Source organism: Camelus dromedarius, chromosome 5 (assembly GCF_036321535.1).
Source record: "Camelus dromedarius isolate mCamDro1 chromosome 5, mCamDro1.pat, whole genome shotgun sequence".
In the NCBI taxonomy this organism is placed as follows: domain Eukaryota; kingdom Metazoa; phylum Chordata; class Mammalia; order Artiodactyla; family Camelidae; genus Camelus; species Camelus dromedarius.
The window spans coordinates 74,240,467-74,263,994 of NC_087440.1; the positions used below are offsets into that span (position 1 = coordinate 74,240,467).

Here is a 23,528-nt window from a genome sequence, read left to right on the forward strand (position 1 = left end):
ATGAAGGAAAGTGCAGCCATTATAAAAGTGGAGGAGGTTTGGAAATGGAAGATTAGATTCCCCTGGTACCATCAGAGGATGGGAATTCCTAAATTTTCCCTTAAGTTTTTCTTCACTTTAAAGAAATTTTCCTATGCCAAATATTTACAATGCACTCTTCCCAGTGGAACAGGTAGAGCGCCTAAACCTCAAACAATTAAGGCGACAAAGGTAATCCATAAGGTATAAATGCACAGAAAATAAAGAGCAAGGAAATCTTGGTGGTGGAAGTAGGGACACCTGATGAATAACCATCCTGAAACCTTAAGTGGGGATGCCGCCTCCTGTGGGAGTGGCCTATACGGGACATCCATGCCTCTGGCCAGTACACATGCTAGTAAATTGCCTCACACATGTTGTCTAAAATGTATGAATCACTTATATACGTGGAATCCAAAAAAAAAAAAAAAAGACAAATGAACTTACTTACAAAATGGAAACAGACTCAGAGACATAGAAAACAGACTTACGGTTACCAGGGAGGGAAGGGGGTGGGAAGGGAGAAATTTGGAGTTTGAGATTTGCAGATACTAATATATATAAAATAGATAAACAACAAATTTATACTGTACAGCACAGGGAACCATATTCAATATCTTGTAGTAACCTATGGTGAAGAAGAATATGAGAACGAATGTATCTATGTTTCTTTGTGACTGAAGTATTGTGCTGTACACCAGAAACTGTACTTCAATAAAAATATATTTAAGAAATAAATAAAATGTATGAATCAAGATTTCTGCCTGAATTACATAGACTAAATCAATAATACAATGCACTCCACTGCATCCCATATTCATGCTCATGATTTTCAGGCTAAAGTTCTTTATTTTCTGGAGGGAGTGGGGAAGTACAAAGTGGATAGCAAAGCCAGGAGAGGAAACAAAAGCTGTACGCCCTTTTTTGAAGCAGGAATGGGAATGGGTGGGTTCCTGGATCCCTAGCATTCTCTCAGTTCAATTTCCCTGATTTGGGCCAGTTACAGTGGCTACCATTTATCAAGAGGTACCTAGAATCTCTTCTGCTACTCCAAAAGACCTATGCAGCTACGAGACCCAGAATTGCTCCCCCTTGGATGTTTAACCTACAGGGTACAAAGCGTTTGGGCTGCAAGGGAAGCAGGGCTCTAGCCAGTCGGCTCCTGCAGGTAGACCCATGAATTCCCAATGGCTAGATGTGCAGGCTTACCCAGGACAGCTCATTAATTTCACAGTAACAGACCTTGCATTTGTCTTGATTAAGTTTTCAAACTTTTACACTAGTGTATGTTGGGAATTTATGCCTTTTACTCCAGCATATCTTCCTTTTGTCCATTGCACAAAATCTAGGCCACAGGGGTTGACGAAGATGACTAAGCCACAGTGAATCCTTACCCGTGTGAAAACTGGGAAAGGATTGTGAATGCCTCTGCAAAACGCCCCAATACAACACATTATTATACTGAGGAATTTTATTACAAATTTTCCTGGAATGTCTTTCAGGGCTCAGTGTTGGCTGGAAGGCTTCTTTATTTTTACAAAACACCCTATTCTATGTTTTTTGCTCCAGTTTACTCTAGAAGTCCTTCTAGGCGAAGTTAAATGGCAAAACTTCAAGGTTTTAAGGCTCAGTGCGTATGGAGATGCGTATCTAGTACATGAGATAATATCATGTTTGGATTTTTCATTTACCAGCCAGACTATAAACACTTAACAGTGTGGGAAACCATAGTTTATACCATTTGTATGTACACCCACTGAAGGTAGTATTTTGATGACTATTGCTTTATTTATACTAATAGGTGCTCAAACACTCAGTGATTTAATGTTAGTTATGTAACTGCTCACCCAAGAGAGGAAGAAACACAAAGAAATAGAAAATTTATCTCCTATCCTGTTTTCTCAACTTTTATGAATTAGACTGAATTCTCTCTTCTAAAAATGATCAACACATTTTAGTGTCTTAATTTTTTGACTGATTTGGCCTCCTTAGTCACAACTGACAGATACTTAGTAAATACATATTAGTAAATACATATTGACTTACTAAATGGAAGACAGTCCATCTTCTTCTCTACATCTTGCCCATCCTCTCAAGTCCTTTTAAACTCCACAAAGTCTTGTCTGAGAGCTCTACCCTTTCTTCGAATTTGTTTTTAATGATTGTACACACCCAATCACTTATTGAGGTTCCCCTCACTTTTAGGGAAGTTAAGTAAGTATTCTTATTTAACCCTCATTCTGGGGTTAGTTGAAAATAACTGCCATTGAGTTAACTTCCGATACCTTTGTATAATCTCAGCATTTCTTACAGTCCTTCTGGTAACAGACCCTAGTCCCATGACAATAGAGTGGACATGTGACACAAGCTGGTCCAGTTCAAGTCCTTCTCTCGAGATATTTTCAAACTCTACTTAAGCCAGCTGATAGTTAGAATGTCAGTGAGGAGCTTCCCCTAGCCGGGTTACCCAGAGTAAAGAGAGGCTGGTCTAGAAGAAAAAGCTGATACCCAAAAAAGAGAAGACACCGAAGACCTAGCAAGCACTGAAGATTTCTAAGTCACTGGAGCCTGCTGTCCCTCAGGTAAGTTTCATCCCAACCATTTCCAGGGTTTCCTTGTATCAGCCAATATATTCACTTTTTTTGCAGACTAATTGGAGTTTGCCACCTGCAGTCTTGACGAGTCCATGACAGGTTCCTCGAGGGAGTCATGTCTTTGTGAGTTTAGTTTTACTGCTTTTGCACATCACATTACACCTAGCACAGGTGTGCCCTGCAAGGAATAGAAACTCAATCAATAGGTGTCAAAGTCATGATTCTTTAAAATTCCATTGAAATTCTGGAATATTGCATGACACTACAAATATTAATTAAATTACTATGTGTAGGAAATCATAAGCAAGAGTCTCAAGAGATAGTAATACTTTGGTTAAGTCACCTGTTTTCAGGAACAAAATGCACATATTTAACTGTGTTGCAATTACATCCTTGTCATTAACAGGTCACTGCCTTCGCAAACCATTCTCATCCTTAATACCTTATCATAGTGGGAAATGCTTGATATAAATGTGTTCAGATGTTGATTTTTTTTTTAAATCCACATTATTGTACTGCCAATTATATAACAAATTATAGATGTATACATATACACATATATATATGTGTACACACATACATACATATTTTCTATGTGTGTGATATGTATTTAACTAACTTCCTGGAAAGTTTATTTATTGCACTTAGAAAACCTGAGATGTAAATACAACAAAGTAGAAATCTGTTCCACAGTCTCTTTAACAGGCCCCTTTCCATGAATTCCGTGTGCAACTTGTTCATGAATATGGAAAGTATCTTAAGATTTTCTTTTAACTTGTCTTGATTTCCTTGAAGACTCTGGCACACAGCATGAGATTAAAATAACCTGGCATTGCTGGTGATTTTGCCCACAAATACCAAGGAATAAATATTAGAATGATGGATTCTCTTTCCCTTGTCAACCATGAATGTGTTCCAGCCAAGGGCAAGGTCTAGAGAGTAATTTAAAAATAAACAAACAGAACCAAAGAGTAACTTTATTCTTTTATTCAAAGTTTATTAAAATACAAGAACAAATTTAAAAGCACACATACCACTCAGCACCAATATAATAACACTCTTTCTACGCATAATCTCCAAAGCATTTCTGTTTCTGCAACTGAGAAGCAGAGATACACACACACACATTCTCACCACATTTACCCAGTACTCATAGCATCATGCCCCGAGTATCCTCCTTGCTGGGGAGACAGAGATGGGCAGAAGCAAACAAGTGTGACCACATCCAACCACTAACTGAGTCGATGACTCTTTCATCAGTAGTTATCATTTGCACACTGGTAACTTCTGCACATCCCGATCTCCCTCTTCGGGTGCCCGATTACTTGGGCTAGTGATAGAGTCTGGTGATAATGTGATGCAAAATTAAATAGAACTGGCCAACGTTCCCTACCCAACATCTTTTAATTGCTTTGGTTATAAAGTACTGGATACTCATGTCTTCACATCTTCCAATCTTAACCCACACAAAAACCACACCAACCAGTGACATGGTCTGGATATGTCTTGAGAGAATTTTATTTCCCACTCCCTTCTGTGGGCTTCTTTCATTTATGTGTTTACCTATTTGCTTTTTTGGAGGAAGGGGGGAGTTTTGAGCCAAAATAGTGACTTCATTAAACATCTCCTGTGTCTTCGAAGTCTCCTAGGTAAATATTAAATAAACTCTCTGGCGCTCTGGTGCTGCTGCCCAAGATGGGCAGGGAGCCCCAGCCTGCGAGAACAGTATCATTTGGACATCTGTACCTGTTTGCTTTCTATTGGTTCAGACTCATCTTGGAACAGAACTGGATCTCTTAATTCTGAAACCTTACTTCTGGTGCTATCCAGAACATAAGGCATTAGGAAATGGCCCAAAGCTTTGCTCATGTTTAAGAAAACATGTTAGTAATGTTTTGCTTAAGTCACTCAATGACAATCATCAGCTCTTCTCCAAGGGTGAGAAGGAATTTTCCCAGACCAGCAGATCAAGCCCTCAGGGCCTAGTTCTTCCCAGTTAGTAATTTCCTGAATCTCCCAGGCCCTATCCCCTTCTTTCACAGGAGACCTCAGGATACTACCAAGAGAATGCTGATCACTAAGGAGAGGTTGATACTTATGCCCCACTCTGGACTTACATAAGAAGCATGAGCTTAGCTTCTATGTTTAAGATTAAGGAGGAAGTAGAGAGGAGGGTGGAATATAACTAAAAACACTTTAGTTCTGATTTTTGGCAATATCAATTCTTTAGAAAAAACTCCTGGAATTAAAAGCCTCACAGTTGATCTCCACTGCTCAGAGACATAACGTTGGGCATGTTCTAAAAAGTTTTAAAAGCTGGTTAATGTTCTTTTTAATCAATTCTTCAATGCAACAGACGTTGGTGTCTACATTTTCCCCTTTGCAATGACCGTGTGATTCTAATTAAGCTTATTTTCCAAACTATCAGAGATTAGGTAGAATAAATGCCCGTGTTTATCTTCTTATGACTTACAGAACGGGAAGTCTTGCACATCAGTGCATTCCTCTTGCCGTGGACATAGCCCATTGGGCATGCTGAGGTTACCTTGTATCCAACTGGGCATTTTCCCAAAGGCATGGGCATTGTCTTTAACCTGCCCCTTGGTATTTGATGCAGCAAGGCAGCACCCACACAGGACCTCACCGTATTTCTTAACTTTTATTCAAGACCCATAAAGTGAAATACACTCAGGCAAAATGAAACACAGCAGGCCTTTCTTCTTTCCTTCTTCACAGAACTGGCATTTCCTGATTAATGACAGGAGAATTAAACTAAATCAATAGGCCTTTAGAAGTTGATATTACCAAAAACCAGGGGTTCATTCTATAAACAAGGTGAAGACACAGGACCAGAGATCTGAAAACATGAATGTGAAAAGTCATATCAGTTAAATGACTGGCATGTTAGCTGTGCAAAGAATAGCATTAGTAACCTGCTTCGAAGGAGACAGCTACATTTTAATAACTATATCAAATACTTACACCCCATTTGTGCAGGCTTTTCATTCATGTCCACTCAAGAAAGTCATTGTTGATTCCACTAATATTTTCTCTAAGCAATAAAATTAAGTCAGCTTTGAATAGTTCCAAGACACAAGTCTTTCAAACATTAAATGAGTAAATCCAGATGCTGTGATAATATTTAACATTGCTTGGAAACTATTTCAGTAATAGATAAGCTAATTCAGTTTAAAGGCTAAACTGGTAGCTCCACGTAAACATAGCCTATGGGGCGGATGTTTAGGTACTAAGAAGAGGAAATCATATATTTATATATACTTTGCCTTGTGCGAATAGAAACTACAAGTCTTCAAAGGAACGTAACTTGTAAAAGACAGGATAGGTGGGGTGGGTGTTAACAATCTAATAATTTCTCTGAGCATACTAGCTAAACATTGATTCTCCTCTATCTCAAATAATGAGTTCTTGTTAAGTTAATAAAGATACATCACAGGAAACCATAAGAGTTTATGCTGAGATAAATAAGCTACGTAACGATATAGGCTTATCACAATTCTGAGAACACCGAGCCATTCTGCATCTCGTAGTGTTCCTGAGCTTTGTCAATTCACTTTCTCCGCCGGTGCCCCAACAGCCTTTCTTCCAGCAACTCTTCTATGTTCAGTTGAACCTTTTTCCCTGATATTCAGCCTGTGCCTTTGTATGTTTACTTCCTCTGCTTCGCTTCTCCATTGGTCTATCCTCAGGGAGAGGAATTGCATGCACACACCTTCTCTTTCTTTAAAAATAATATCACAACTGGATAATTTTTCCATCATCCTTTTCCCCAGACAACTAGTACTGACTGCCTTACCCAAATCTCATCCCCCCACCAGCTTCTCTAACATCCTGTTCCATTACTGTACGTGCAGAACAAAGGGGAAGTTTAAGGACAACAGTGTGAGTGTGCTGCCACCAATTCTTCATTTTTTTTCTCCAGGGTACCACAGAAGTTTCAGCACCATTTTGAAGATAGAAATCAGTGGAGCCCACTGATAAGCCTTGAGTTACAGAGTTTAACAATTGAGGACTCTGAAATAATCTGTTCTCTATATGTGATTTTTCCAGAAATTCCTTAGATAGTGTCACATTTTCAAAATTTGCTTTCTTTCTCTGCGGGTATGTTTCTTAGAGTTTAGAACCCTGGGAATCTTAAATGTTGCAGTTAAAAAATAATTAGTTAAAATGGTGCTTTAATATCTAAGTAATAAACTATGTAGTGATATGACTATTCTGTTGCTCCATTTTTTAAAAAAAATAGACTTTTGGTTCTTGCACACTTAGTTTTCACTTTTTCTCATTTCAGACAACTAGTTCAGGAAGATTTTCAAATTTAGATATCTTTTTCTATTAATTTTATTTTATGATTCAATTATTAATAGAATGGTTATGAGAACCTTTGATTGTACATATAAATATAACCATATACTGTGATTTGATAACATCTTCAAATTTACAATAAAAATTTTATGATACAAAATTGGCTGGGCTATTCTTTTGGAGGTTAGGTTTACTTATAAGTAAAACTATAGTATCTTCACTTCAAAGAGAAATATGGTATATATATATTAAATAGTATTATAATAATGTACTATAGAAGCCTTAGATTCTTTGCTCTCAGCTTAGAGAAACAAAGTTAGACCCAAGTTCAAATTAAAATATTAATGGGAGTTCCACTTTGCCAAATTCCACGATACTGAGGATTGCCTTATTATCAAAGCCTCCAAAATTACTGATGAGAATTGTCTCAAAATTTCTCTTCCTCTATTATGCAACTGAAGAAACCTTGTTTGTTTTTACCTGTCATTCACTATAGTTTATCTACTTTGGGAGGAAAATAGTGCTGAAGCTGAATGGCCAGGGCATCTGCCTCCCACAGAAGCTGATCAACATTCAGAGAACACTGCCATAGAAACTGAGACCAAGAACGAGTGGGGCCACATCAGAACTGCAGGGATGAAGAGGGACAGACCAGCACTCCTGGACACACTGGTTTGACCTTCCATCAGTATCCTGGGGAATAATTCACCGACTGAAAATACACATACCACAAACATGTTTCAAAAAGTAATACAAATACTAAAGTGCATCTTTCCCCACTCAATCCCCCTTTCTTCCTCAATCTAAGAACATATAAATACATCGATTTCATATGTATATTCTCTTTGCTATTTCAGTTGTGCTGCTTCTTGTTCTAGCCTTGTGCATGTTTCCATGTTTCTGTGGCTAACAGATTAGTCCCACTCTCCACAGTTCCAAGGTGATGCCCTATGATGCCTCCTAAACTTTCTGCCTCCTTTTCCTAGCCTGTCAATTTGATTTTCCTCTAGCACTTCCCCCTCCGCCCCACCCCTCTGCCTAGAAAGTAACCATCAGATTTCAGGTGGTCAGCCTCACCCTCTGGGTGGGGATCATTCTTGATGTCTGCAAACATGCCTGTATTCTGGGATATTTAGACCAGCAGAGAGCAAGCACTACGTGGCTAGAAACCAGAACCATGGAAGCTGCTCTAACGTGTTAATCATCTAGCTCCTAACCACACGGTCTGTGCTCAAGGCTTCATTATAAGTAAACACTTGGGAACTACCCAGGTGGACTCTGTCTGTGCTGAGGAAAGCCTAGGCGAGACCCCGCATACTAACAAGGACAGTAGCTTCCCTAACATAGTAATTATTCACGCGCGCCTCCTCAAGTCCCAAAGCCTGCGTCAGCTGCTCCACTTCTTTCTCAGGGCAGAATGAACGCATGCTGAAACAAGTTTTCTTCTTCTCCATCTTGGGATCTTTCTACTCAGAGCTTTTTACTTAGGAAGAGAAGTGATAGGCTACTATTTTGCCGAACGCCATTTGAGTGGTGAAAGTAGTACTGAGATGTTAGAAGTTTTTGTTCTTCCGACGTGTAAATTCCTGTCTTTCTGCGAGACAACAGGACTCAGTTGAAATAGTGGATTCAGTTCTTAGTTTTTTCTTCTTACATAGTTTTTATTTTAAAAAAAAAAAAAAGCTCTATTACAATCATACCTTTAACCAGCTAATCTAGATTTCATCTCTTGCTGAAATTCTTCTCCAGCCAACGCCGGACTTCTTGAAGGTTGTAGTGGAAGGGACCCTTTCCTCCCAGATAAGCAATTTTCTGTCTCTGCACAATACAGACACGTTCGAAGGCCACCCCATAGGCTACGTTGGCATTGTTGTCCATGCGGTCAGCCACAACTCGGCACTGGGGCGGCAAGGAGAAACGCTCCAGAAGCTGGTGGGCTGCTGCACATCGGTCTTCCTGGTTTCGGTGCTTCTTCACCTCGAAAGACAAAGAAGAATCCCCAGGCACCGCCCAACCATCTGAAGGATGAGCCTCATCAATGTAGACCAACAGGAAGTCAGCCACTGATGAGAATTCTTCCACCAGTTTGCTGAAGGCTGGCAGCTGGCTGGTAAAAGGAGGTCAAGTGGCTGAGCCGAAGTTGACGACCAGTGGGCGCTCAGGGTTGGCAAAGTCAAGAAGGTGGCACTCAGTTCCATCAACTGTCTTCTCCTGGGCACCATCCCCACTGTTGTCTCCTCCTTCAGAATTGGAGACATGCACCACACTGGAATTGGGGGCATCTTCACCTAATTTCACCTGGTGGTGAAAAAAAGAAGAGGAAGAGACTACCACATTAAACACATTGCCACTTCAATTCACTCTATGTAGAAACAACTGGCTCTAATAAAATGTGGTATATCTGTCAGAGGACACTGGAAACATACTGATTTGAATAAAAAGCCATCATGGCAGGTAATGAATGGCCTTAAAGGGAATAAAAATCGTTTGCATCCTGTTCAGTCACTAAATGTAATTATTTTCATCACTGAAGGCACTGCCGTTGACTCTCTCCCCAATTAAGTCAAGGCTGGCATTCTTTACTATCCTCACTTTGTGTCAGTGCTTTGTACACAGTGTATAACAAATGATCAATTGACTTCATTTGAAAAGCCACTTTAAGACAAATTATCAGAATGGTGGGACATAGTACCTCTTTCTGAATCCCCACTTCTGAATTCTAAAATACTCAGAAAAGACCTTTATTTTCTTGCCTGATGCTAAGGCATTTAATCTCAACCACTGGACAAGGATACTAATGGGCTGCACAGAACTAGCAAACCTGGAGTGCACCATTTATAAGAAGGCCTGGTCCCACTTAATCTCTCCAGACTCCGGCTTTCCCATCTGTAGAGTAGTGACAATAATGCCTATCTCCCCTATAAGGAAAAGAGCTCTTGGTTACACAATAAAGCACCGTGGGGGTGGAGGTTGCCGTTATGGGTGCCACGCAAACATGTGAAACAGAACACCACTTTCCTGGGCAATTCTACGTTTAAAAAAAATTACTCTTGGAAGTGATTTGAGCTCTCCTCAGTATGACACCCATCCTGGAGATTTGTTTCTATGGCTTCTGCATATTTTGGGGTTCTTTTGACTAGAATCTCATCATTTCCATTAAACAAGCAAACGAATGAACAAAAACATACAATTTCACTTTTTGTAGAATTCTACTTTTAATTTCTCATTTGTCATGTGGTTTTTTTGTTTGTTTCCCCCCCTTTTTTTTCAATCTAGGGAGTCACAAACCCTTTACTTTTCTACCATACATTTTATAAATAAGTTCCTCTGAATTATAAAATACTCAGGCAGAAGAGACATAGAAGAAAATTTTTCCACGTGCCCACTTTGCACATGGTTTAAATGGTTGAACACAGACTGAAAGAAAGCTTGCTGGTCTTTGAACATGTAAATTGATAATAAAAAGCCAGAAACATGAAAGAGCCAATTACTTCAGTTTAAATTAACACAATTGGATCTTCCCCTAGAATGGTTTTATCAAAGCCAATAACATTAGGGACAACTTACAACAGCACAATTGATTCTTATACACTATCCTTAATATTATAAAACACTTCCAACTGCATCGACTCTCCCCCACCCCGTCATATAAATACTACCACATATGACATTGCTGGTAATTGAAGTCACTTATAAGTGAATTGTTAAAAACTTAACAATCCACACTGATATAACATACTCAAGGGCTTCTATTCAGAAGCTTCTCTCTAATGTTAATGCATAACTCATTTTAACCATAGAGAAAGAATCGAAGTCCGTCCTTTCCCTCGTGAAATATCCTAGCAGGGCTGGTTTGAAAAAAGTACCATTCATTTTCTAAAAGAAATCTTGGAAGAACAATCCTCTTTTCTAGAAAATGAAGCTGTTGGTGTGATTTAAATAAGTACACTTGTTTTCAGTCACTATCACAGAGAAAGTTATTTAATGTATATTCATTTTCTTGGTTATGTTGCAAGTGACACTAGATGAAGAAATCTAATAAGCCACTTTTAGGTGGATTGTTTTATATGAGCTACAATTGTCTCTGAGGTTTTAAACTATACTTGAAATTTAAAGGTATACATTTTAAAGGCACTGTAAGGGTTTTTTAATCTATGGCTTGTTTTTGTACTTCTTTGTGGATTTAGGTGGTAGGTAGCATCATTATCACCTTCTCGTGAGATCTTTCACACTTAAAACAGCACTGATGATTCTAGGAGGACTGCTTTTAATAATATTGTGCTGTGTTTCTCAACATACTGTGATATAAAGATCTGGATGCATTCAGATCAGTCTGAACCCATTAGCTGTTGTAGCAACTTCTCTTTAAGTGAGCAACACATATGGGAGAAAAATCACCTCTGGGCTACAGACCTGTAGGTTCTCGGTAGGTGAAAACAGCCATGTGCGTGTTGGAGTCGTTTGAAGAGCTCTGAACAATCGTGTCGTCTTGTAAAATGGGCCTCTGACGCTCTGACTGTCACCCAAGCAGAACTATTGATCCCTGCATTATTCCTGATTATTCAGCTGAATAATCTAATCTGACACTTCAGTCGCAGGTGACTCTCTTGTTACCTGTAATTAATTTTCTTGGAAAGTTGAAACACCTTCTCCTTCTTTTTAGTGACAATGTATATAATTCAGCCACATAATACAGACGATAAGGTAAAAAAACAAAAAAACAAAAAACAAAAAACTTTACCTTAGAAAATTTAGAACAAGTACATCTTTGGTCTAAAATCAAAAATTAGTAAAGTTACCAAATATGTAATGATCTCTGTGTGTGTGTGTGTGTGTTTAAGGTCCAGAGTGGGGGAGGGGGAGGTGGCATTTTGTTAAGCTGGGGAAAAAATTCATACATATGTGTGTGTGTTTTATATATATATATATAAATTAAAATTTTTGTTGAATAAATTATTGAATGAGTTACAGTTGTTGCGATCCTAGGCAGGGGTCAGTGAAGAATTTTGCATGTAATAATTACCTTGACCTGCAATGAACAGAATCCTATTTGGGTGCTGGATGAGCTAACTGAGGCGAAGTGAGACCTGGACTCCCACTGTAGAGCAGTGTCTCAGTCAGCACCGAATGTTGCTGAGCTGTTTTTGTTTATCTCAGCTGGTCAGTGCATAAAACGAAAGGAGCCAGTCCTCTTTATTTTGCTGAGCAGCCATAGGACCTGGCTGCAGATTAGAATGTCCATAAACAGATGTACAGTTCATGAGGGTGACTAGGTCAGATAATATGTGCAGGTAAGAACAAGTGTACTGACAAAAACTATGAGGGGAAAACCCACAGCCATGATTTGGAAGTCCAAGTGTGAGCAGTCCAGTAGTCTGCTTTGGTAAGTACCATATACTAATCATAAAATTTGTCCATCTTTGCTAAAAACTGCGGATGGAGGACAATTTAGCAACAATAAAGAAATAAAGAAAAAATCTTTAACAAAAAGTATGCTCTAAACTGAAAGAAATGAATCTTTTAGAAGGATACTATTGTTCATTTCTCATTTGATCACCACAAAAATTAAATTCCTATTATGACTGGTTTCAAATGGAGGATTTCTTGGTTTGCTCAGCTTTGCGCCCTGCTGAGATGGAATGGGAGAATCATCATTGTCTTCAATGATGGAGGATTCTTTGGTTTCCCCAGGAGCAAAGCATTCCTTGACAAAAAGCCAAAATGATGAAGAAAATAAAGTTGGTCCCATAATAACATTTAGGCTGCAGGAAAGAAGCTCGACAAAAACAAGTTATCCCCTGGTACTCCCAAACTTTGTTTTAATTTCCCACAGTGGCACAGAAAGTCTCCTGGCCACAAGTTATCTATCATCTTAATTTCTCCTTCTTAGAGGGTTTGTGTTTGGTTTTTGTCCTTAATGAGACATATTTGCCAAAGAGGCATTCAAAAGGCATTTTTTACTCTTGCGGAAGAGTAATTAGGTCGGTACCTCTTTCCCTGCCAGCATTAGCCGCTCTAAAGAGAACCCTGCCCAGTATTTAATGCCCAAACACAAGAAGCATCATTTCCACTAATTGGTCTTGAAGTTCCGATGTTCCCAAAGGGTCCCTTTATTTTGCAAGGATCAGAAAGGACATACGTAAAATGTAATATCGTCATCACTGACTTTAATCTCTTTCATCTGCACTATTACAGTTGTCCTTTCTTATGTTTTTGTAATCACCATCAATACAACACCAACAAGGGAGGTAAATAAATGGCTTGCATTTTTACAACAGAGGACATCTCTGGGCCAAGCTCAAATGTTGCAATAGCCATACTTATAAATATGAACAAGAGTGTAAATTTATGGCATGTATTCGATTCCCTTGATGATAAGATTCCCTTTACGGACACTTTCCAGCACACAGAGGAAAGGATAATGCTGCTTTAGCATGTGGACTGTGAAATGCAGGGCAAGGGGGGGGGGGGGAGAAAGAACCATTCATCAAGTGGAAGCTGGAAATAGATCATATACTACTAACCTTGTTTTCTCTTTTTCTTTTCCATAGCCTGAGAAAGGCTTCTGGACAAAATATCACCTAATCTCATGATAGAAAGAAAAGCAAATAAGAAAATTGGGGGGCGGGGATGTTATGTGGCAGAATTATTTTTACATACCCTTCTTGCTGTCCAAAGCCCTGGGATAGCTTTATTATCAAGAAATTTCGAATTCTTTGACATAATGGCCAGGATACATCAGTGTCCTTACAAATATGCCAATTATCAAACAGCGATTTAACCATTTACATTCAAACTGGCCAAGTAAGTTGGAGTTGAAGGATAAGCCACCTACTCTTTCCTCTGAGCTCAGTTCCCTTTTGGCCATTCTCTTTCTGATCTGTAATTTGAAAACATAGCTCTAAGCTCTATCATTTCCCAGTGTTTTATCCAACTGATGGACAAGCTCTGGCTGCAGCCTTCTTTGTGTTCTTTTGGGAATGTTTCTTTTTTAAAAGGGCCATTTTCCATTGTAGAAACTGGTGTCAAAAGGCTGAGGTGAATGAAGAGGGGGAGGAGAATGTTAAAGAGACCCTTTCAAAACCAAAATTATATGTTCAAATGAATATGTTTTCTGTGCCACAGCAATATTGACCATGTAGAAGCTAAACTGCTTGTCAGCATCTATACCGTGTGTTTACTTTTACACTTCATTTAGGTAGGAGCCAGGCTCCCGGACAGAGTAACTTGCTTATTGGTTGTATTTTCGAGTTTTCGTGCACCAGCACAAGGATGCAGTGTTTGACGCAATGACACTGACTAGGGAAAACTTAAATAACAAACATCTGTTATGCACTTCCATCTCTCACAGATTTCTGTAGGCTTTCTTTTTCATCAGAATCATGCATGGAACTCCCTCTAACCAAACCCAAACTGTCTTTAAAGGCTTCTCTATAACATTAATTTTAAATCCCCTTCAACGTTCTAATGGATAAGGATTTTTTGTTTTGTTTTAATTTGTTTTAATTTCTTTGCTGCCTCTTGTAGGAGCCAAGGACAGGGACGACACTTTCAGTACACTTTCTCTAAATATCTTCCCGGGTATGTGACATTCAACAGCAAGGAGAATTCGAAATGACATGCCTCATATCACATCACATGAGCACCTACTCCTCATCCTGGAAACCTCCTCTTACAGGGTGGCAGCCTTGAACTAACACAAGTCAGGACTGTGAAACACTGGGATGCCCCCCTCAGGCAGAGCCTCCTCCAGTGTGTCTCTAGAAATGGCTACACCCCAAGACAGTGGCAGAGATGACCATTGTACTCAGGGAAATGATTCAACCTGTTTCAGGGATTCTGAGTGACCCTCAAATGCCACCACAGCCACCACCACCACCCTTGCCATACTAGGAGGCAGAAGGAGACACCTAGACTCGGTGCAAGCCGTGTTTCCATTCATCATGCACCCAGTCCAGTCTCATCGCTAGCTGTATGGCTTCTTAGGGTGCTGCTTCTCATGGCAACTATTATATAAGTCTTTAAAGGCAAACATAGTAACAACAGTCATAAACTTGGCCACTAATCAAATCAGGAGACAGAAACAACACAGGAGAAGAGTACACAATCTGTGAGCGAAAACAGAAAACAAATCACTCTCCTCCTCAGTCTCCCGGAACCCAGGTAACAAAATACTGCAACACAATGAAACACTGTCCATGAATGAGGAAATAAATTATAAAGTTTATTAAAGAGGCATTTGTTTCCTTTTTAATTTTAGTAAGCTGCTTAATAGGAGAAACAACTTTACTGAATATTTGTGGGTAACGTCACAACCCTCATGTTTAACATTTTTTTTATTTTTTAAATTTTATTTATTTTTGAAGGGGAGAAGTAAGTAGGTTTCTTTATTTATTTACTTATTTTTTTAATGGAGGTCCTGGGGATTGAACCCAGGACCTCATGCATGCTGTGTGTGTGCTCTACGGCTGAGCTATACCCTTCTCCCACAAACCTCATGCTTTATGTGAGAGTATATATATACATATAAGTAAAATTCTCCAAAACAGTGGCTTTTCTTTTATAGGCAAAAGTCAACTGCCTTTCAAAAAAGGAAAAGTTTAATTTGCTGAGATCAAACAACTGATATTGGCATGTCATCACTCAGCACCTACGAAATACAGATATAGATGAGGAAACTTCCTAATTAATAATACGCCTGGCATACCTGTGCACACCCCACTCTCCTCCAAATTCTCTACCCCCCAGAACAAAACATAAAAAATTCACCCTCACTGTATACATTTGTGGAAATGAAATGATCATCTCAATATCTCCTTCCTGCATCTCCCATTCACCCCATATACATCATAAGTCAGAACTTTGAACACCGTTTCATATTATAAAGAAGTTTCACTTACTAACAAGAGCTCTTACTATTCTCCTGTCTTTAGGGCAACAAATGCAAACCTTCTGCAGGTCACTCTCAGAAGTAAAGACATGTCATTATATAGTAAAACTTCCCTAATTCACAATGAATATCTTCTTCTTGAATACTTGTTAGATTTTCAGTGGAAGGATTCTAGTCTGGAGTCCTTGTTACTAGAAGTTACTTCTTTTCCTTTCCTGGTGCATAGGTTTATTTTTCTAGCGTTTATTTACGGAGGACTCATTCCCTTCCCCCTCTTATTCTGAGTTTTCCGGCTCTGTTTCTGAGGCTCAGCCTGCCTATAGTCTACCACTTCATTGGCTTCCATATTCCTCTCAAGCTCTCTTCCCTGGCATCTCAGGAAAGGTCCCTCAGTGCTGTTAGGGAAACCGAGAATGCTTGCTTTGATAGTAGTTTTTGCCAAATGAGTCAATTCTTCCTAAACCCAGGGACCCTCAGGAGTCATATGGGTGGAGAGCGAGGGAGCAAACTGACAAAGAACCACTGCCTTTTCCTCTTTGCCCTTTAAGATCTGTGTTAAAGATGCTCCACCATCACCAAGCAGTATTCTTCACTTAGAAACAAAGATCACCAGCTCTGGTTTTGAGAGACCAGCCCCCGGGACCTGACTTCCACAAGTAAGTGAGGTGACTGCTCCAGTGTTCCAGGCACGAATTATAACAGCTTTGAGGTTGTCATAAACCATAGACTTATCTGCTCTTTAAGACAACTTACTTAACTTTTGAGAAACAAAGCAAATGTGGTTTCCTTAACAAAGTCTGGATTTCTGACAGCCGGTTCTTAGATCTTTCTGTTGCAAACTGATAACTAGTAACAGGGACTTAGTGCCTAATAACTGCTTCAAAAGGTTCCGATTCGAATCAGGGTAGAGGATGACAGCGCACGCAGACTTGTTTTCATTAACTCTTACTTCTACTGGAAACAAGCAGCTATTATGCCAAATCACACCTGCTGTGACCATTTTGTTAAATCTTGTGAACTCCCTGAGAGTTCTGAGTGGTGTTTTTATTTTTCCTTGCTTTTTTAGTGCCTACCCACTGAACTGTCTTTCCTAAAGCAGGCACCTCACATAGCCTCTCATCCAGCAAAACATCCAAATGCCAGCCTATGACAGGAGCAGGATACATGTAGCAGTCTGCCCTCCCCCAGCATTTTCTGACTTTTCCCAAAGTTGTTCTACAGACACAAACACCCCTCTCCTCCAAAACTGGAGCCAGACATTAATGACCCTTATTAGAAAGACTCCTTCTTCGGTCCCACAGAGTCATTATGGCTTAATACCTGTCATCCCCAAATCTAACTGGTATTGCAGGTGTAGAGAGTAAACACAGGAGCTCACTTGAGCATGACCACAGAACAGGGCTCCACAATGCTCCCCGCAGTGCCCCTGCTGGCCTCCGGCCCCAGACGCCCCTGCCTCTGCCCCGCTGCCCTGCGGAGAAGCCCCTCTGGGTGCAGCTCACCTGTTTGTAGGCATCGAGGAGGAAGCTCTTCCAGATGCAGCGCATTCCCTCTGAGGTCAGCATGCGCCTCCACTCCCCGCGAGTGGACTTGGAGCGGCTCAGCAGCAGCACCACGTGCTTGAGGAGAATGACCGAGTCATAGAGCGCCAGGAAGAGGCAGTTGGAGAAAAAAACTGGCAGAATTTGCAGTGTGATCAGCAAGTCTACGCTGAGGATGCCCATCTTCTCTGCCTCCTGGGTCAGTTCCCTTGTGCGCTCTGGTTCCCCTTCACCCTCTTATTTAAAAGGGGGGTGGTGATAGAGGGGGTGGGGGGGTAAGGGGGAAGGCTGGGGGTGGGGGAGAAGGAGAAAAACTAAATTAAAAGGAAGCCCAAGTTGTCTCCTTTTTCAAAGAAGCAGAAATGGCAAGACCAAGTCCAGTCTCTCCAGCCCAGCAGTTGGAGTGTGCCCATCAATTCATTCAATTCCGAGCTGCTGCCTTTTTTTTTTCAGGATTTAAGATGTTTAAAAAAAAAAAAAAAAACTGGCGTACCCGTCCCTAATCCAGTTACCCCTCTCAGAGTCGGTTCAAGACAGGCAGCTCTACTTTCATTTCCAAGCACCTATGAGACTGTGGCAGAGATTGCAAAATTTTCTTTAGCTTTCCATTGTCTCTATGTTCAGAAACGTAGCCTGTTTCTTTCTGGAATTGCCAGAGTTTTTAAAATGTGCTTTTTAGGGTAGTTTTTTCCCTTCTTTACTCCGTTTCACACACACTTTCTGTTCTCCTTCTCCCAGCCTGTCTCCCTCTCTCCCTTCCCCAGGAGCGACTGACTCCTCTCTTTTCCCGCACTCCCTCTGGCTTTTCCTTCGTGCTATCTGTCTGTGGTGCAAAGTGCCTCTCTCCCTGCAGCCCAGTGAGTCTCCCTGAAGCCTTTTATACATTCCCTGGCTAATTGCTGCAATAGAGAAATGAAAGCCTAATCTTGGTAAAGATCTTGACGTCATTGAGAAAGAGGGCTTTACTTTGGCCAGGACTGCAGTGAATAGAAAAGCAAAACTCGACAACTTTTTTTTTTTTAGAAGGGGGGGCTGAGGGACAGTGGAATTTTGCTTTGTGTTTTAAAGAGAGAGGGAAAAAAATTAATACCTTTGAGGGTTTTCAGGAAATGCTCCAAACTTTGGGAAAAGTTACTTAATATAATGTGTAGATTGATAGGGAAAGTTTCTCTCCTCTGATTATTTATGATTGTTATTGTTCATTTAGAAGGGGTTTTGGGAAGAAAGGATCCTGGAAGGCAGGTAGAAAAGAGGAAGAGTAATCATAGATTGTCCCTGCTCTATTTCTTGGGAGATGTGAATCTTACCTTCCGTCTTTACGCCGATATACTACGACTGTCTCTCAATCAGGTATGTGACCTAGGTTCTTTAAATATTTTTGAGTCACGATCTTATTTAAGAAAGTTCAGGGTGAGTTGTGAAGTGGAAAACTTTTAAACCCTTTGAGTACCATCACAGGATTTCTTTAAAGCTTCTAGCAGAAAATTGTAAAATACAAGTTTTCATTTTTTACTGGTTTCCACCAAAAAAAAAAAAAAAAAAGAAAGAAAGAAAAGAAAAGAAAAGAAAAAATCTTCTAGACATGAAAGTAGCTAAGTGACCAGACCTTCTTTTAGTTCCATTTTGCCTATATGCAGATTAATTAAAACTTTCCATCAAATGGCATTAAGATTCCATAAGGATAAGAAATAAATTATTTATAAGAAAGCTCTTTAAATTCTGCACATGCCCTGTTTCTGTTAACATAACCCCTAGAGACAAGACACTTTAGGGAATCTTCCTTCTTGCTTGAAAAAGTTTAATTAAATTTGTAGGTGGTTAGGAGCAGACTTTGAATTGGTTCAGGAGCCACACTGACCATTGCTCAATGGCTCGCCTTTCCCACAGTCTCCAGAACTGACAGTACTTCGGCAGACAATGCCCTGGCAGAATGCCATGACCCCCATCTCGTTCTAGTTTTTCTTCCTCACTTACCTAACAGATCACCTCCAGGAATTATGTTTTCTTAGAAGAAGGAGTGGCAAGTACAGATACTGGGGTGGGGATATAGAATGTTAATTGAAAATTAATTAGCTGACTTCTATGTACACAGAGCTCTCATTAAGCAAGAGTTAAGCAGTGGGTGCAAATCTATGGTTGGTGCCTTTCTGTGTTTTGTCCCTGTGGCTAAAACCTGCAAGATCACAGAAATCATTTAAAAGCCTAGAGCAAGGGTCATTAATTGGTGGGTCCATGGGCCAAATTCTGCATGCATATACATTTTATTTGGTTGGCACAGTGCTTTTTTGCCTTTAAAGAAAATAACCAAATGAGAACGCCTTGAGCTTAGAAGAGACCAGAGCTTCCTGTCTCCTTAATTCATTGCTATCTCCCAGCAGTTAGAACCATGCCTGGCTCATGGTAAGTTCAAGGAGGGTGTCCTGAATGGATGAATGGGCAGGGCATGCATTGCTCCACACCAGGGGGCACCGTCCACATACAATACGCAGTGACTGATGTGACTGGGTGCCCCAGAATTGTACACCCTGGTGGCCTTGGGTGTGGGCCTCCTCATTGACACAAACTTCACCACTCCCTATTATCCTAAAATCCCGATTCCTTCATTTTTATCATCAGTTTAGCCTCTAATGAGTTTTGGATTTTCACCCCATGGACTAAAATTTTAGAGAAGACTTCAGAGCTTAGAAAAATGAATATAAACCACATAGAAAAATACTTTTCCTTATGACCAGCATACATTGTTAGCAAAGAATATTATTTGTATACATAATATACATTTACTCCTTTCATTGTCTCAATCTTCTCAATGTCCTTTTGGAAGAAGGCACAAAGAAAGAGAGGTGACTACGTGGTATTTTAACTGGTGTAGTTGGGAAAGCTATGGTGCCAGATGAAGTCCCAGCCAACAATGACAGAAGAAGGTGTGGACTCAGGAAATGATGCTTCCACTCACTGCCCAAGCCTTAAAATCTCACCCCTTCTCAGACACTCATTTTGCCCTGTTTGAATTAAACCAGTGCTCCTTTCAGGTAGAGACTTCTTGGCCACTATAAACTAATTCTCCCTCACTTGTCATTTGCTTTCAGTGAGGGGGGTATGTTTGGAAATGGCAAGCTAAGGAGGGAATTGGTAAAAAATTAGAAAAATGCCTTCTCTTTAAGTACAGAGTTCAAGGCACGTGCAGACCACAAATGGTTATAAATCAGAACAGCTTTTTTCTTTTTACTTTATTTTCTTTGATGTCAAAAGTGTTTGAGAGGGTTTTGTTTTAATAGAACAAATAGACAGATAGCTAATCTGATTGTGACATTCCTCAGATTTATTCTATCACTTTTTCTAAATGAATGAATAAATAAATCACAAAACTGAGAGCCTTTCTTTTATCTGGTAGACTTGTCCAATCTAGAAATTACATTTCTCCAAAGTTATTTCTCTTTCTCTACATGGTTCATAGTTGCTTGTTCTAATTATTACTAATACTTAGCACTTTGAACTTCAAGTAATTTTATACCCATTAAGTGACAAAAACAACCCATCAGGTGACAGAATATGATTTGTCCCATCATGTAAATAAGAGAAAGCAGATCATCAAGGTTGTAGAGTCAGAGCTGGTGTTGGAATATTTTCCCTGACTCTAACCATCACTTCTTTTCCTATATGACTATTTTATGGGTCCTGGTCTTTACTCTGAGAATGAGAACCTTAGCCCAAAGTGGTTGCACTAAGTAATTTTATCTTCTGAGTTGCAAAGGAGAAATGAGATTTCACATCTGTTTAATATTGTCTTAATTCAAGCTCCTGGTTTCATTTGAAAGGCTTGGATATCTTCTCGGTCATGTTAAGTGTTCTTAGCAATCAACAATGTAATAGCTGAAAGATTGTGCTCTACACTGGAATTTGACACAACATTGTAAAATGATTATAAATCAATAAATAATGTTAAAAAAAATAAGAATAAAAATGTAATGACTAAATGCAAACCAATGTGCAGCATGTTGGTTGAATTTCCCCATAGGATGTTGTACACAGGTTTTAAATTCCAAAAAGAGGCAGCCTAGAGAAAAATGCTCTAGGCTTTTTAGTAAGCACAGAACCACTATAAAATTGTTTACTTTTTTTCTCTTTTCATAGTGTGAGAGCATCATGTCCTACCATTGCCTCCTTCTGGTTGGAAAAATAAACAAATGAATGATAAGGCTTCCTTTAGTCTCCTTTTTGACTCTGAAATTGAGATTAAGAAAATGAAGTTGGATAAGCTGAAAAAAGACCTGGAGATTTCAAGGATGGGAGCCACCACTAGTCTCCCCTTCCTGTTATCTGAAGGTGTCAAAGAGCATTCAAGAACTCTGTGGAATTCATGCTGTGGAGTTTCAAGCAGTCTTGGTTTTATAGAATTGTATTCCTTCTAATTCAAGTGATTTGTTAAATATAATTTTAAAATGGAGATTAAATTTTACTTTAATAAAAACTTACCAAATAAAAATGTTATAAATCCAAAAATGTCTGGTGAGGACAAGTGTATTGATTCTGGGTTTAGGAATATGATTGTTATGCATATCCCCCCAAATAGTGCACCTCTTCTCAGAGAAAGAAATCACAGATTGTGCAACCTTCCATCTCTAGTAACTCCTGGTTGCGCCTGAGAGGGAGTTACGATGAAGAGTTTGTAACCACAACTACTGAATCACTCAAAATTCCCTGTGGGCCCATCCGTTCTACAACACAATCGTGTTTCCTGCCTTGTGATGAAAAGAGAAGCTCAATGGATAAAGCAGACAATCCCAGAGTAAACTCTGACACACCTTGAGCAGAGCAACCCAGGGCTGGGGCCAAGAAGGAAGACGCTGTGGGAGGCATGAGCCTTCTACCCCAGCAGCCCAGCCGTGTTGTAGGTCCCTCTGCGAGCCCGGCAGAGAGCACAGTCGGAGGCGGTAACGCATTCTTCCCTCAGGAACTGCTGCTTTGCTTTTTCTTCCCAGGCCACCTACTGGTAAGACGGAGAAGGAAAGGAAAAGGGAAGACACAGGGGGAGGGGGAAAGCAGAAATGAAAAGAGGGAAGAGGAGGAGGGTGGAAAGGAGACAGAGGAAGGTAGAAGAGAGAAGATTCAATGAATTGTCTGCAGAGGCTGCCAGCAAGAGAGCCAATTAATGCCAATTGTGGCAATGCTTTTTGTGAGGAAGACAGCTGTCCAGAAACTGGATGGATGCCACCACCTCATTTCACAGAGGCCACTGAACAGCTGTTAGGAGACGACAGCCTTTATCTGCTATTGACCTGCTCTAGGTCTGATTTGATGGCTAGTCCCCACCCCACCTGCCCAAACTTCCCCAGGTGCTATGAGGCTCTCTGAGTGTTAGTTTTGAGAATGGTTTATTAACCTCTAGAGACATCCAAGTTTGGATGAAGGGTAGGGGAATAGATGAGAACATTCTGTAAAGTTATACTCAGTGAATTCCTTCAGAACAAAAAGCCCTCAGAAGGAACAGATTGAACTCATCCTCTCTCTCCCAAAAATTTGTCTCAGTGTCTTCATTCTTCCTAAATCCTTGACCCAATGCAATAGACCAAAAGAAACAAGGGAAAATGGTCAAAAGCAGTCATCATCTTGGAACAACTTTTTCTCTACTTTGTTTCATTCCACAGCTCAGAGGAAACTACCAGATGATGTTAAGTTTTAAAATAAAATAGGTCATTCTTTATAAATGGTTTTACAGTAGCTTTTTGAAAAATCACTTACACATCACCTCACTCATATGCTAAGTACATGAACACAGAGCATGACAAAATATATTAAGATACATGCTGGTTCATGCCATTCCAGAGGTAATAATAATAATGCATTCCACCGAAAGCAAAGGATGCCACACCTCCTCTCTCCAGAATCAGTAGATAATAATGCATACAGAAAATAAGCTAGATATTCTATGTCAACCTCAGTGGATACGATGAAGCTAACAGAATTAACTGTAGCATGAAAAATCCATGTTTGATATGGGAATAAAATACCTGCAATGAGGATGATTATACAATGAGATACGTTACCAAGGGAGGTTATGAAAATGTTATCAGTGGACCTATTCTCAAGATAGGGAGGAAGGCCAATAAGATAATCTCTCAAAACCTTTTTAAGCCTCTGGTGCTATTAAGATAATAGTTTGGAATA

General features: G+C 39.8%; 1 protein-coding gene and 1 long non-coding RNA gene across 2 annotated transcripts; one reads left to right on the forward strand and one right to left on the reverse strand.

Annotated features, from left to right (window-relative positions):
- Positions 1-7,100: 7,100 nt before the first annotated feature.
- On the reverse strand, positions 7,101-17,546 carry DIO2 (iodothyronine deiodinase 2). Its single transcript, XM_010976401.3, is given in 3 exon segments — positions 7,101-8,657; positions 8,660-9,230; positions 17,325-17,546. Coding segments are annotated over 3 exon segments (816 nt in total). The 3' UTR covers positions 7,101-8,634.
- Positions 17,500-21,802, forward strand: LOC135321333 (uncharacterized). Its single transcript, XR_010381047.1, has 3 exons — positions 17,500-17,562; positions 18,571-18,713; positions 21,495-21,802. It is a non-coding gene; the product is annotated as an uncharacterized LOC135321333 (long non-coding RNA).
- The last annotated feature ends 1,726 nt before the right edge of the window (positions 21,803-23,528 follow it).